The sequence below is a fragment of the Haemorhous mexicanus genome, chromosome 6 (assembly GCF_027477595.1).
Source record: "Haemorhous mexicanus isolate bHaeMex1 chromosome 6, bHaeMex1.pri, whole genome shotgun sequence".
NCBI lineage: Eukaryota > Metazoa > Chordata > Aves > Passeriformes > Fringillidae > Haemorhous > Haemorhous mexicanus.
Genome location: NC_082346.1, coordinates 12,787,839 through 12,797,773, shown reverse-complemented (window position 1 = coordinate 12,797,773; position 9,935 = coordinate 12,787,839). Strand labels below are relative to the sequence as shown.

At 67.9% G+C, this 9,935-nt stretch overlaps 4 protein-coding genes across 10 annotated transcripts; 1 reads left to right on the top strand and 3 right to left on the bottom strand.

Annotated features, from left to right (window-relative positions):
* Window positions 1–5: 5 nt before the first annotated feature.
* On the bottom strand, window positions 6–1,170 carry CDK2AP2 (cyclin dependent kinase 2 associated protein 2). Of its 2 annotated transcripts, none has more exons than XM_059848806.1 (4): window positions 811–1,170; window positions 556–656; window positions 331–463; window positions 6–241 (listed from the first exon to the last, which is right to left on the bottom strand). In XM_059848806.1, the coding sequence occupies exons 1-4, from the start codon at window positions 899–901 to the stop codon at window positions 150–152; spliced, it is 417 nt and encodes a 138-aa protein (XP_059704789.1). In that variant the 5' UTR covers window positions 902–1,170; the 3' UTR covers window positions 6–149. The 2 variants fall into 2 exon arrangements, with proteins under 2 accessions (XP_059704789.1, XP_059704790.1); XM_059848807.1 differs by having other exon boundaries at window positions 6–217; window positions 811–1,165.
* A 484-nt stretch (window positions 1,171–1,654) lies between these two features.
* On the bottom strand, window positions 1,655–4,335 carry CABP2 (calcium binding protein 2). Of its 6 annotated transcripts, XR_009486848.1 has the most exons (8): window positions 3,858–4,332; window positions 3,249–3,410; window positions 3,098–3,128; window positions 2,887–3,021; window positions 2,707–2,816; window positions 2,481–2,628; window positions 2,260–2,406; window positions 1,655–2,055 (listed from the first exon to the last, which is right to left on the bottom strand). XR_009486848.1 is itself a non-coding variant. In XM_059848801.1 (7 exons), exons 1-7 carry the CDS (start codon window positions 4,113–4,115, stop codon window positions 2,381–2,383), a joined length of 870 nt encoding a protein of 289 aa, XP_059704784.1. In that variant the 5' UTR covers window positions 4,116–4,332; the 3' UTR covers window positions 1,655–2,380. The 6 variants fall into 6 exon arrangements, 5 of the variants coding, with proteins under 5 accessions (XP_059704784.1, XP_059704787.1, XP_059704788.1 ...); XM_059848801.1 differs by having other exon boundaries at window positions 1,655–2,406; XM_059848804.1 differs by adding an exon at window positions 3,514–3,625 and having other exon boundaries at window positions 1,655–2,628; window positions 3,858–3,998.
* A 157-nt stretch (window positions 4,336–4,492) lies between these two features.
* Window positions 4,493–7,026, top strand: NDUFV1 (NADH:ubiquinone oxidoreductase core subunit V1). The gene is made up of 10 exons (XM_059848799.1): window positions 4,493–4,653; window positions 4,737–4,819; window positions 4,897–5,067; window positions 5,147–5,330; window positions 5,421–5,610; window positions 5,950–6,162; window positions 6,230–6,396; window positions 6,471–6,552; window positions 6,627–6,772; window positions 6,846–7,026. Exons 1-10 carry the CDS (start codon window positions 4,600–4,602, stop codon window positions 6,927–6,929), a joined length of 1,374 nt encoding a protein of 457 aa, XP_059704782.1. The 5' UTR covers window positions 4,493–4,599; the 3' UTR covers window positions 6,930–7,026.
* A 312-nt stretch (window positions 7,027–7,338) lies between these two features.
* NUDT8 (nudix hydrolase 8) lies at window positions 7,339–9,924 on the bottom strand. Its single transcript, XM_059848796.1, is given in 7 exon segments — window positions 7,339–7,692; window positions 7,770–7,847; window positions 8,551–8,683; window positions 8,752–8,994; window positions 8,996–9,056; window positions 9,059–9,097; window positions 9,100–9,924. Coding segments are annotated over 7 exon segments (1,599 nt in total). The 5' UTR covers window positions 9,914–9,924; the 3' UTR covers window positions 7,339–7,461.
* Between the last annotated feature and the right edge of the window lie 11 nt (window positions 9,925–9,935).

Genomic DNA, 9,935 nt, shown 5'->3' with positions numbered 1-9,935 from the left:
CCAAGTCCCAACATTGTCCTTTATTTATAAAAACACGCATTTATAAAGAGCGGAGAGCGCGGGGAGGGGGGGCTCGGGCAGCACGGCGGCCCCCCCGCCCCCGCCGCCACCACCGGGAGGTCCCGGGGGGTCCCGGGTGGCAGCTGCCGTTACGTGCGGGCGTTTCGCTCTGTCTCTGCCAGGCACTCCCTGACCAGCGCCCGGGCGTGGATGATCCCTGCGGGGAGAAGCACAGGGACACCTCCAATCACCCTCCAGTGGCTCCCCACGGGGCTGAGGAGCCTCGGGGGCGCAGCCCCGCTGCCGCCAGGCTCCCCACCCTGCCCCTACCCCGCTTCAGCCGCTCCATAGCGCTCTTGCTGCCGGCGTAGGTGGGCCGGATCTCCTTCCCCATCTCCTCGATGACCGAGAGCAGGTCGGTGTAGGTGCTCTGCGAGCCCTGCGCCCCGGGGGGCTTCATGGCCTGCGGGAACAGGGGGACAAGCAGGGACGGAGGGGCTGGGGGCCGCCCCCGCCGCCGCGCCCGGCCCCACCGGCCCCGGCGCCGCGCCTCACCTGCACGTAGCCCATGGACGGCGGCCCGAAGTCATTGAAGAGCGGCCGGAAAGGGGCGGCGGCGCCAGGGACGGAACCGGAGGGCGACGGGACACTCGTGGCTGCGAGAAACTGTGGGTCACGGCCGCACTCCCTCTTCCTCAGTACCACCCTCATCCGGTACCATCCCTTTCCGGAGTACCCCCCTCCATCCCTCCGGTCTCTCTCCGCTCCCGGTGCCCCCCGTCCCCCGCGGTTACCGCGGCGTTCTCTCACCGGCGGACGGTGCCCCGGACCCCGGCGGGGCGGGGCTGGCGCTGGCGGCTCCGGGGGTAGCGGGGGCGGGAGCGATGGGCTTGTAGGACATCCCCGACGGCCGCCCGCCGCTCCCGGATCCCTGGAGCCCCGCGGCGGGGGTCGGCGTGCGGCCCCCGCGCTCGCCCCGCCGGTTGTATCGCCGGTGCCCGCCTCTCTTCAGCTCAGCTCGGCCCCGCTCGGCCCGGCAGGAAGCCGGGAACCGGAGCGGAGCGCGGCGGCCCCGGTTCCCGGTAGCGCTGCGCGGCCCCGGCCTGACCCGGGTCTCTGCCCCCTCCGCCGCCGCCGGCGCTCGCGGTGATGACGCAGGCGCGTCACGAGCGCGACGTCATCACGCCGCCGCGCGCCCGCCGGCCGGTCACCGTGGAGACACGCAGCGTCGGCCCCGCCCCCTCGGCGTCTCTTCGACCACGTGACTGCTGCGCAGACCGCGCCCCCTCGTTCTGCCGGGGCCCTCTTGGGGTCACGTGACCGGCCGGCGCCGCTGCCTCGGGGGCAAGGGGGGTACCGGGAGGGGCACCGTCGCGCTCCGCCCGCCGCTAAAGGTCCCCGTATCACCCCACAGCCTCGAGCCGGCGCCGGTCAGGGCGCTCCGACTCTCTGCGGGGGCGAACCCCGGCCCGGACTTTGGGGAACCGACCCCACCCTCCGGCCGTGCATTCCCCGGAGCCCTGTGCCCGCGGTTCCGGCTCCCTGCGGGGCTCCCGTGAGACACAGTGGGAATCCAGGGTTTTGGGGGACACCAGTGGATGGCATGATCACGAATAAACCCTTTGGAAACAACATAAAACACAAACCAAAAGTCTGTAGAGAGAGTTTTATAATTTCAAAAGGGCAAAATTGGCCCCAAAACTGCAGCCAGGGCAGGGAGGGAACCTACAGCAGCCCTGCCTGCAGCTGGCTGAGGCCCTTCCACCTAGTAATGCTTTATTTCTCCCCTGGAGGATCTCCTGGCTGGGCTGCTAGGAGTCTCCCCTGTGCTGGGGTCTGCCAGAACATCCATGAGGGTCCCTGCCAGCCCCAAAAGGGGAGGGATGCCTCACCCTAGGCGGGTCTGGAGTGGGTCTGAGCTCAATCCGTGGTGACAGGGCGGGTTATGCTGTGCAGTCCACATTAAAGCTGGCTTGCGGGGAGCCTGAGGGGCTCAGTGCGGCAGACAGAGTGGGAATGGAGGCTGGAGGGATGAGCAGCAGGGATGGGGAACAGCTGAAGGAGAGAGGACAACGATTGTGTGACTTTTAGGGTGAGGTCTGGGTGGGAAGGGGGATGTTGCAGGGAGAGAGCAGAAATGAGGGCGAGAGTAGTCAAAGCTCGGCCAAGCCTGTGCAGAAAAGGGTCCCAACTTCAGCCCCGGTGCCTCCCGCCACGGTCAGACCTCAGCATCGGAGCAGCTCCAGCAGCCAGCCTCACCACAGGCACGGGCACCGCTGTGCCAGCACCGCCCCAGCCCCTGGAGCTGGGGGTCCCTCTGTGGCCCCCTCGTCTTCATAAGGCACGGGGGGCTTGGGTCCTGCGTTGGCACACGCCACCCTCAGCGTGACATCATCCGCACAAACTCTGCCGGGGGGGAAAAACACCTGGAACATCCCAGATGTCCCTGGGAGTGCTCCTGGCCCCTTCCCTGCTCCTACCTTCGAAGTCCACCAGGCCATCGCCATTGAGATCCACGTCCTTGAGGATCTCATCCACCTCCCGATAGTTGAGCTGCTGCCCCAGGAGCTTGCGCATGGCCTCCCGCAGCTCTGCCATGCTGATCTGTCCGTCCCCATTGGTGTCAAACTACGGACAAGGTCCCGCTGCCAATGGCCACCCCTGGCATGCTGACAGCCTACCTGTCTGTCCTCGCCATCCCCCTACCTCACGGAAGGCATCACGCAGCTCCTTGATCCCAATCATATCTGCCGTCTCCGCCAGCATCTTGGGGCCCATCAGCTCCACGAAATCATCAAAATCCACCTTGCCCCCAGCTGCGGCAGGAGAGGGGCATCAGTGGGGCAGGGGCAGGGACTGATGGGCACCCGCTGCCCCACCACGTACTGATCTGCTGGGACAGCTCGATGAGCTCCATCTCCGTGGGCATGTAGCCCATGGTGCGCATGCACTCGCCCAGGTCCTTGTAGCTGATGTAGCCGTCGTGGTCCTTGTCGAACTCCCGGAACGCCTGCTTTAGCTCTGGGGACACCACAGCGTCACCACCGGCACCACCACCCACCCGAGCGGGACCACCCCCCCTCCCCCAGCGCCTCACCTTCGATCTCCTCGGGCCGCAGCTCCCGGTCCTGGGAAAGAGAGAACGGGAAGAGACGAAGGAGGGGTCCTACTCCCGGGGATCCCACAGGGATTCTGCCCTAAGCCCCCCGGGAGCACGGGCAGCACACGGGGAGGGGACAGTCGTGTACCCGTTGGGTGATGGCGATGCTCTGCCGCAGGAAGATGCAGGCCGGCCCCACCAGCCCCTGCAGCACCGAGTATCCCTGCATCGGTGGGGTCTGCGCCGCGTCCAGCACGTCCTCAGGGTCCCCTGCGCCGGAGCCTGGAGCGCCCGAGCGTGGCTTCCCATCCTGCGGGTGGAGCAGCCGTCAGCGGCGAAGGGGGGCCGAGCAGGGACGCCCCCCTCCTCCTCCTCCTCCTCCTGCCACGCGGGGTGTCACAGCCCTGCCGTACCTTGGGGAGCCGCCGCTCAGGGGTCTTGGTGCAGTTGCCCATGGCTGGGGGCTGCCCCCGCGCCGCAGGACATGCCTGGCCCCGGGGGGGCTGGCTGGCGCAGACCGCGGGGCTGCCACCGGGGATTTGAGGTTTTTATGGAATATCTGGGGATATGCAGGGCAGGCGCGGGGGGGTGGGTGCCGCGCCCGCGTGCATAATCCTCCGGATTATTCCCCGCTCGGCCGCCCTGCTCCAGATGTGGGCAGCCGCCCAGCTGTTCCCCAGTCCCGCAGCCTCCTTGCGAGGGCACGCAGGATCCCCGGCACCCACCGTGCCCTGGCCCTGTCCCCGCCGCCGGTTACCTGCCCAAAAGCGGGGGACGGCCGGGGCCCCGGCTCCTCGGCAGCCCGCTGAAGCTCCACGGGGGATGCACCACTATGGCTTAATCTCCCCTGGCTCCCCGCAGCGCCGGCGGTGCCGGGACCCCTGAGCCGAGGGGCCGGGCGTGAGCCGCGGGCCCCCCTCCGGCCGGGGCCGTGGCGCCGGTGGGTGCCCCGGCAGGTGGGGGGTGCGGGGCTGCCAGCGCCGCGCCGCTGCGGCCCGCGGAAGAGGAAGAACATTCCACCCACTCCGGCTCCTTCTCCCCACGACCGGGGCCAAGCAGAAGGAAACCAGATCGCCCCGGACCTGCGCTAGTCCCTCGCAGGGACGAGGCCACCGCTCTCCCCGGGACCCGTCACGAAGCGCAGGAGATCGGGTGGAGCGCAGCGACCCCCCGGGGCGCTGGGGGAGGGGAGCGGGCCGCCCCGGGGGGCTCTGGGGGGGGCGGACGGGGGGGCTCCGGTTTCAGCGCCGAAACCCGACCCGGGCTCGGGCGCGGGGCACGTGCCGGCGCGCCGCCAGCGAGGCCACGCCCCCGGGGCCACGAGCCCGCCTTGTGAACGCGCCCCTCGCTCTGGCCCCGCCCCCCACGCTGGTCCGCCCCCAAACCGGGCCTGGTCCGGACTCGTGACGTCACTGCCGCGCCGCCGGCGCTCCCCCTGACGTCACCGCGGGGGCGGCTGAAGGTGACGGTGGTCGGTCCCGGTCCCGGTGCCCCCCGCCATGGCCGGCAGGCAGCTGCTGGCGCTGCGGCGCCTCCCCGCCGCCTCCTTCTCGGTGAGCGGGACGGGGCGGGGAGCGCCGGGACCGTGCGGTACCGGTCCCGGTGTTTCCGGTGCTGAATCCGTGTGTCCCCGCAGACGGCACCCAAAAAGACGCAGTTCGGGTCTCTGCGGGATGAGGACCGGATCTTCACCAACCTCTACGGGCGGCACGACTGGCGGTAAGTAGCGGGAGCAGCGTGGGGAGTGCCGGTGCCCCGTGCTCGGTGCCCGGTGCCACCGTGCCCGGTGCCCGCAGGCTGCAGGGCGCGCTGCGCCGCGGCGACTGGTACAAGACGAAGGAGATCCTGCTCAAGGGCGTGGACTGGATCCTCGGCGAGATCAAGACCTCGGGGCTGCGGGGCCGCGGCGGCGCCGGGTTCCCCACCGGGCTCAAGTGGAGCTTCATGAACAAACCCCCGGACGGGAGGTGAGACCGGGACCGCCCGTAGCTCCGGTAGCGCGGCCCCGGCCTGCGGGGAGCCCCCCCTGACATGAACTGCCCACAGACCCAAGTACCTGGTGGTGAACGCGGACGAGGGCGAGCCGGGCACCTGCAAGGACCGGGAGATCATGCGGCACGACCCGCACAAGCTGCTGGAGGGCTGCCTGGTGGCGGGGCGGGCCATGGGCGCCCGCGCCGCCTACATCTACATCCGCGGGGAGTTCTACAACGAGGCCTCCAACCTGCAGGTGGGGGGAGCGCCCCACAGCCCCCCCCCCCCCCCCACACCCCCAGCGGGGCTCGGGGCACTCCGGGGCTCACCCCCTGCCCCGCTGCAGGTGGCCATCCGCGAGGCCTACGAGGCTGGGCTGCTGGGCGGTGACGCCTGCGGGTCGGGATACGCCTTTGACGTGTTCGTGGTGCGCGGTGCCGGTGCCTACATCTGTGGGGAGGAGACGGCGCTCATCGAGTCCATCGAGGGCAAGCAGGGGAAGCCCCGCCTCAAGCCCCCCTTCCCTGCTGACGTGGGTACGTGAGTACGGCCCCACAGCTCTGTCCTGAGTTCCCAGCTGCCACCCCAAAACAGCTGTCCCCAGGACACCGTCCTGCTTCAGGGACACCACCACAGTCAACACCATGTCCATTAAGAGCTCCCACTGTTTCACAGAATGGTGTGAAAATCGTATCTCATTCCACCCCGCTTCCATGGGCCGCATACCACGATCCCGGGTTGCTCTGAGCCCTGTTGAACCTGGCCTTGGACACTTCCAGGGATGCAGCGATGCGGCAGCCACAGCATCTTTGGGCCACTTGTGCCAGGGCATCACCACCCTCACAGGGAGGAATTTTTTCCTAATGTTTCCCCAGGTGTGTTCGGCTGCCCCACCACAGTGGCCAACGTGGAGACGGTGTCAGTGGCCCCCACGATCTGCCGGCGCGGTGGCGCCTGGTTCGCCAGCTTCGGCCGGGAGCGGAATTCCGGCACCAAGCTCTTCAACATCTCGGGGCATGTCAACACGCCCTGCACGGTGGAGGAGGAGATGTCAGTGCCGCTGAAGGAGCTCATCGAGAAACACGCCGGTGAGCGCCGCACTGAGCCGGGCCGGAATGGGGCCGGAGCTGCCTGTCCTGACCCTCCTCTTTGCAGGAGGTGTCCGTGGGGGCTGGGACAACCTGCTGGCCGTCATCCCAGGCGGCTCCTCCACGCCGCTGCTGCCCAAGTCTGTGTGTGAGACCGTGCTGATGGACTTCGATTCCCTGGTGCAGGCGCAGAGCGGGCTGGGTACGGCCGCCGTCATTGTCATGGATAAATCGGTAAGGGATGGGCTCCCCTGACTCCCCCAGCTGCAGTGGGACCCTCACCTTCCTCACCCTCCCTCTCTTCCCAGACCGACATCGTCAAAGCCATCGCACGCCTGATCGAGTTCTACAAGCACGAGAGCTGTGGGCAGTGCACCCCATGCCGGGAAGGTGAGCGGGGGCTGTGGCTGAGGGGCTGCGGGGCGGGGCACTGCAGGGTCCCATCCCCATTCCGATTCCCGCAGGCGTGGACTGGATGAACAAGGTGATGGCGCGGTTTGTGCGGGGCGACGCGCAGGCCGCCGAGATCGACGCGCTCTGGGAGATCAGCAAGCAGATCGAGGGACACACTATCTGTGCCCTGGGCGACGGCGCGGCCTGGCCTGTGCAGGTGAGGGGCCTGGAGGGCTTGGAGGGGCCAGCAGCCTTCCCCACCCCATTAACCACTGCCCCGCTCCATGCAGGGCCTCATTCGCCACTTCCGCCCCGAGCTGGAGGAGAGGATGCGGCGCTACAACGAGGCCAAAGGCCGAGCGGCGTCGGCGTAAGGATCCACCACCACACCTCCCTTGTCCTGCTTGGAAGGGGTTTCTGGGGTGCTGGCAGCACTCAGAGGGTTCTCAATAAATGCTGCTGTGCTCCCAGGCTCTGCTGTGGACATTAAATGATAGGAAGGGACTGACAGGGCAGAGGGGCTCAGGGTCCTGCTGCCCCTGGAGCCTGAGATACCCAGGGATCATGGAGTAACACAGCTGGGGCCTGGATACCCCAGAGGGGAGATCCTGGATTTCCATGAGGCTGCGAGTGGGGCAGAGGCAATGGCTGTAGGGTACTAAGAGACACAGTCCCCTCCTTGGGGACCCCACACTCCCTGTCCCCGCTGCAGTGGCACCAGGACTCTTCCTCCTGTGCCAAGGGACAGCTGTCCTGGCCCCACTCCACAACTCGGAGCCCAGAGCAGTTCCAAACATGGCTTTTACTGAATCACAGTGTGCAACATCACTGCTGGGCTGGGAGCCGTTTCCCCCGTGCATGGTGGAGAACCGAGGCACGGGGACCCCAGAGCCACCCCCTGCCCGCTCAGGCTGGGGCTTTCTGGGGAGGCACGCGGGTCTTCCTGCGGTAGCGGCCAGGCACCAGCAGCTCCAGGGTCAGCTCGGTGATGATGGCCGTGAGCCCCCAGACCTTGTGAGGGCCGTTGAGGAACACGGGCAAGGTGTATCCGTAGCCGCTGGCTGTGCGGAAGTGGGTGTAGCCCTGGTTCTCCTCGCGGAGCAGGTGAGCCAGGGGCAGGGTGAACACCTCCTCTACCTGTCAGCAGTGACAGACCGCAGTGACCGGAGCATCTGCCACGGGAAGGGGAGCAAGCCTGGGGAGGAGCCACTCACCTCATCTGGGTTGGGGTTCAGTGTCAAGGCCTCCAGCGGCCCCAGGTTGGCCACGACAGGTGCCACGGTCATTCCATGCTGGAAGGTGTGTCAGCAAGGGACAGGGTGACACCCCCTCCCCAAAGTGCCCTCACCTTGATCCCCCTGCACCCAGTGCAGGCACCTACCCTGTGTGTCACCCCCTCACCAGTGCCACTGCCTTGTGTCCTGTCACCTTGAATCCCCAGAATTCTTGTCACCCTTGTCCCTGCTGCCCTGTCCCCATCACCCAGAATCATTACCTGTAACACCTGTCAGCCATGTCCCTGTTCCCCTGAATCTGCCACACATGACCCTGTTGCTTTGTCCCGGCCACCCATGACCCTGCTGCCTTTTCCCTGTCATTCCAATCCTCTGCTGCCTGCAACCCCCCCTCACCTGTGTTCCTGGACCCCAGTCACCTGCACCCTGTCACCCTTCTCCTTGTCCCTGTCACCCAGAACCCTTGCTCTGTCACCTGTGTCCCTACTGCTTTATCTCTGTCAACTGAACCCCTTCCTTCTCTGCCCCTGCAGCCTTGTTCCTGTCACTCTTTGTTCCTAGCTCCTATTACCAAAACCCCTGTCCACTCTAAAGCCATCAAGCCAGAACCCTTGTCCCCGTCACCTCGAACCCGTCACCCGTGACCCTGCCGCCTTCCCTGTCACCTTGAACCCATCCCCGTGTCCCTGCCGCCTGCCCTTTTGTTCTTGGCTTCCATGCCCTTGTCCCCGCGCCTCCAAGCCCCGCCGATCCCCGGTACCCGGTCGGGCAGCGTCCGAAGCTGTCCCCAGACGCTGGTGGCTGCCACCGCCACCCCCAGCTCCTCCCGCGTCTCCCGCAGAGCCGTGGCCACCGCGTCCCCGTCCGCCGGGTCCCGCCGCCCACCGGGGAAGCTGCGGGAGGGATCGGGGGGTGGGGTCAGGGCCGGCCCGGCCCCGGTGCCCGCTCCCCCCGCCGGTACCTGACGTCGCCGCTGTGGGGGCCGGCCAGGCGGCGGGAGCGGAGCGTGAAGAGCAGCGCGGGGCGGCCGCGCACCGAGCACAGCGGCACCAGCACCGCGGCCGCCGCCGCCGCCGCGCCCCCCGCGCCCGCCGCCGCCAGCCGCGCCCGGCACCGCCGCTCGCTGCCGCCGCTCAGCACATCCCCGGCGTCCCCGGCACCGTCGGCACCGCCCGGGCCCGCCATGGCGCCGGCGTGGGGCGGAGCAGCGAGGGAGGAGGGACGCAGGGAGGGACCGGCTCCGCCCCCCGCACCGAGCCCGCCCCGCCGCGGCCCCTCTGTGCCGGGGGCGCGACAGCCTCCTCCGGTGCGGAACGGCCCCGTCCGGGAATGAAACCGCCTGCCAGCTTGGCCATGCCCCCGCCTGGTGTGTGACAGCCGCTCCCAGGCGTGCAGCCGTTCGGCTGTGTGCGCGACAGCCGCCCCCACGTGTGTGACCCATGTCCCACCTTCGCAGTGTCCCTGCCAGGTGTGCGAGTCCTGCTCCAGCCCCCACCAGGTGTGCAACAACTCCTGCCAGGTGTGCCACCTACCCTCCAGCTTTGCAACAACCTCCCGGCTCTGCCGGCTGTGCAAGTCCTGCTCCAGCCTTGTATAACCTGCAGCAGCCCCTGCCAGGTGTGCAATGACCCCTCCCAGAGTGTGTCCCTCTTGCTGGTGTGTGACAGCCCCTGCCAGCTGTGTGACCCCACCTCCCAGCTCCACACACCCCCCTGGCTGTGCAAACCTCGGGCCCAGCGTGCAGTGCTCACCTCTGCCCCCCCACAGGCCTTGCAAGGACCCTTCCAGGCATCCAACAACCCCTTCCAGGCATCCAACAACCCCTTCCAGGCATCCAACAACCCCTTCCAGGCGTCCAACAACCCCTTCCAGGCATCCAACAACCCCTTCCAGGCGTCCAACAACCCCTTCCAGACGTCCAACAACCCCTTCCAGGCATACACTCCCCCCACTTCTGGCAGCTCCCACGCGCCACTGGTCCTCCATGTCAGCAGGTGCCTGGGCTTATCAGGGAATTTCCATTGTGGAAACAGCCTCAGCGGTGTTTGGGGTTGGGAAAAGGCTCCCGGATAAATCACGGAATGCTGGTGACCAGCCAGCCCCTCTTCCCAGGAAACCCTCATGGACAGAGACTCTCACACCTGC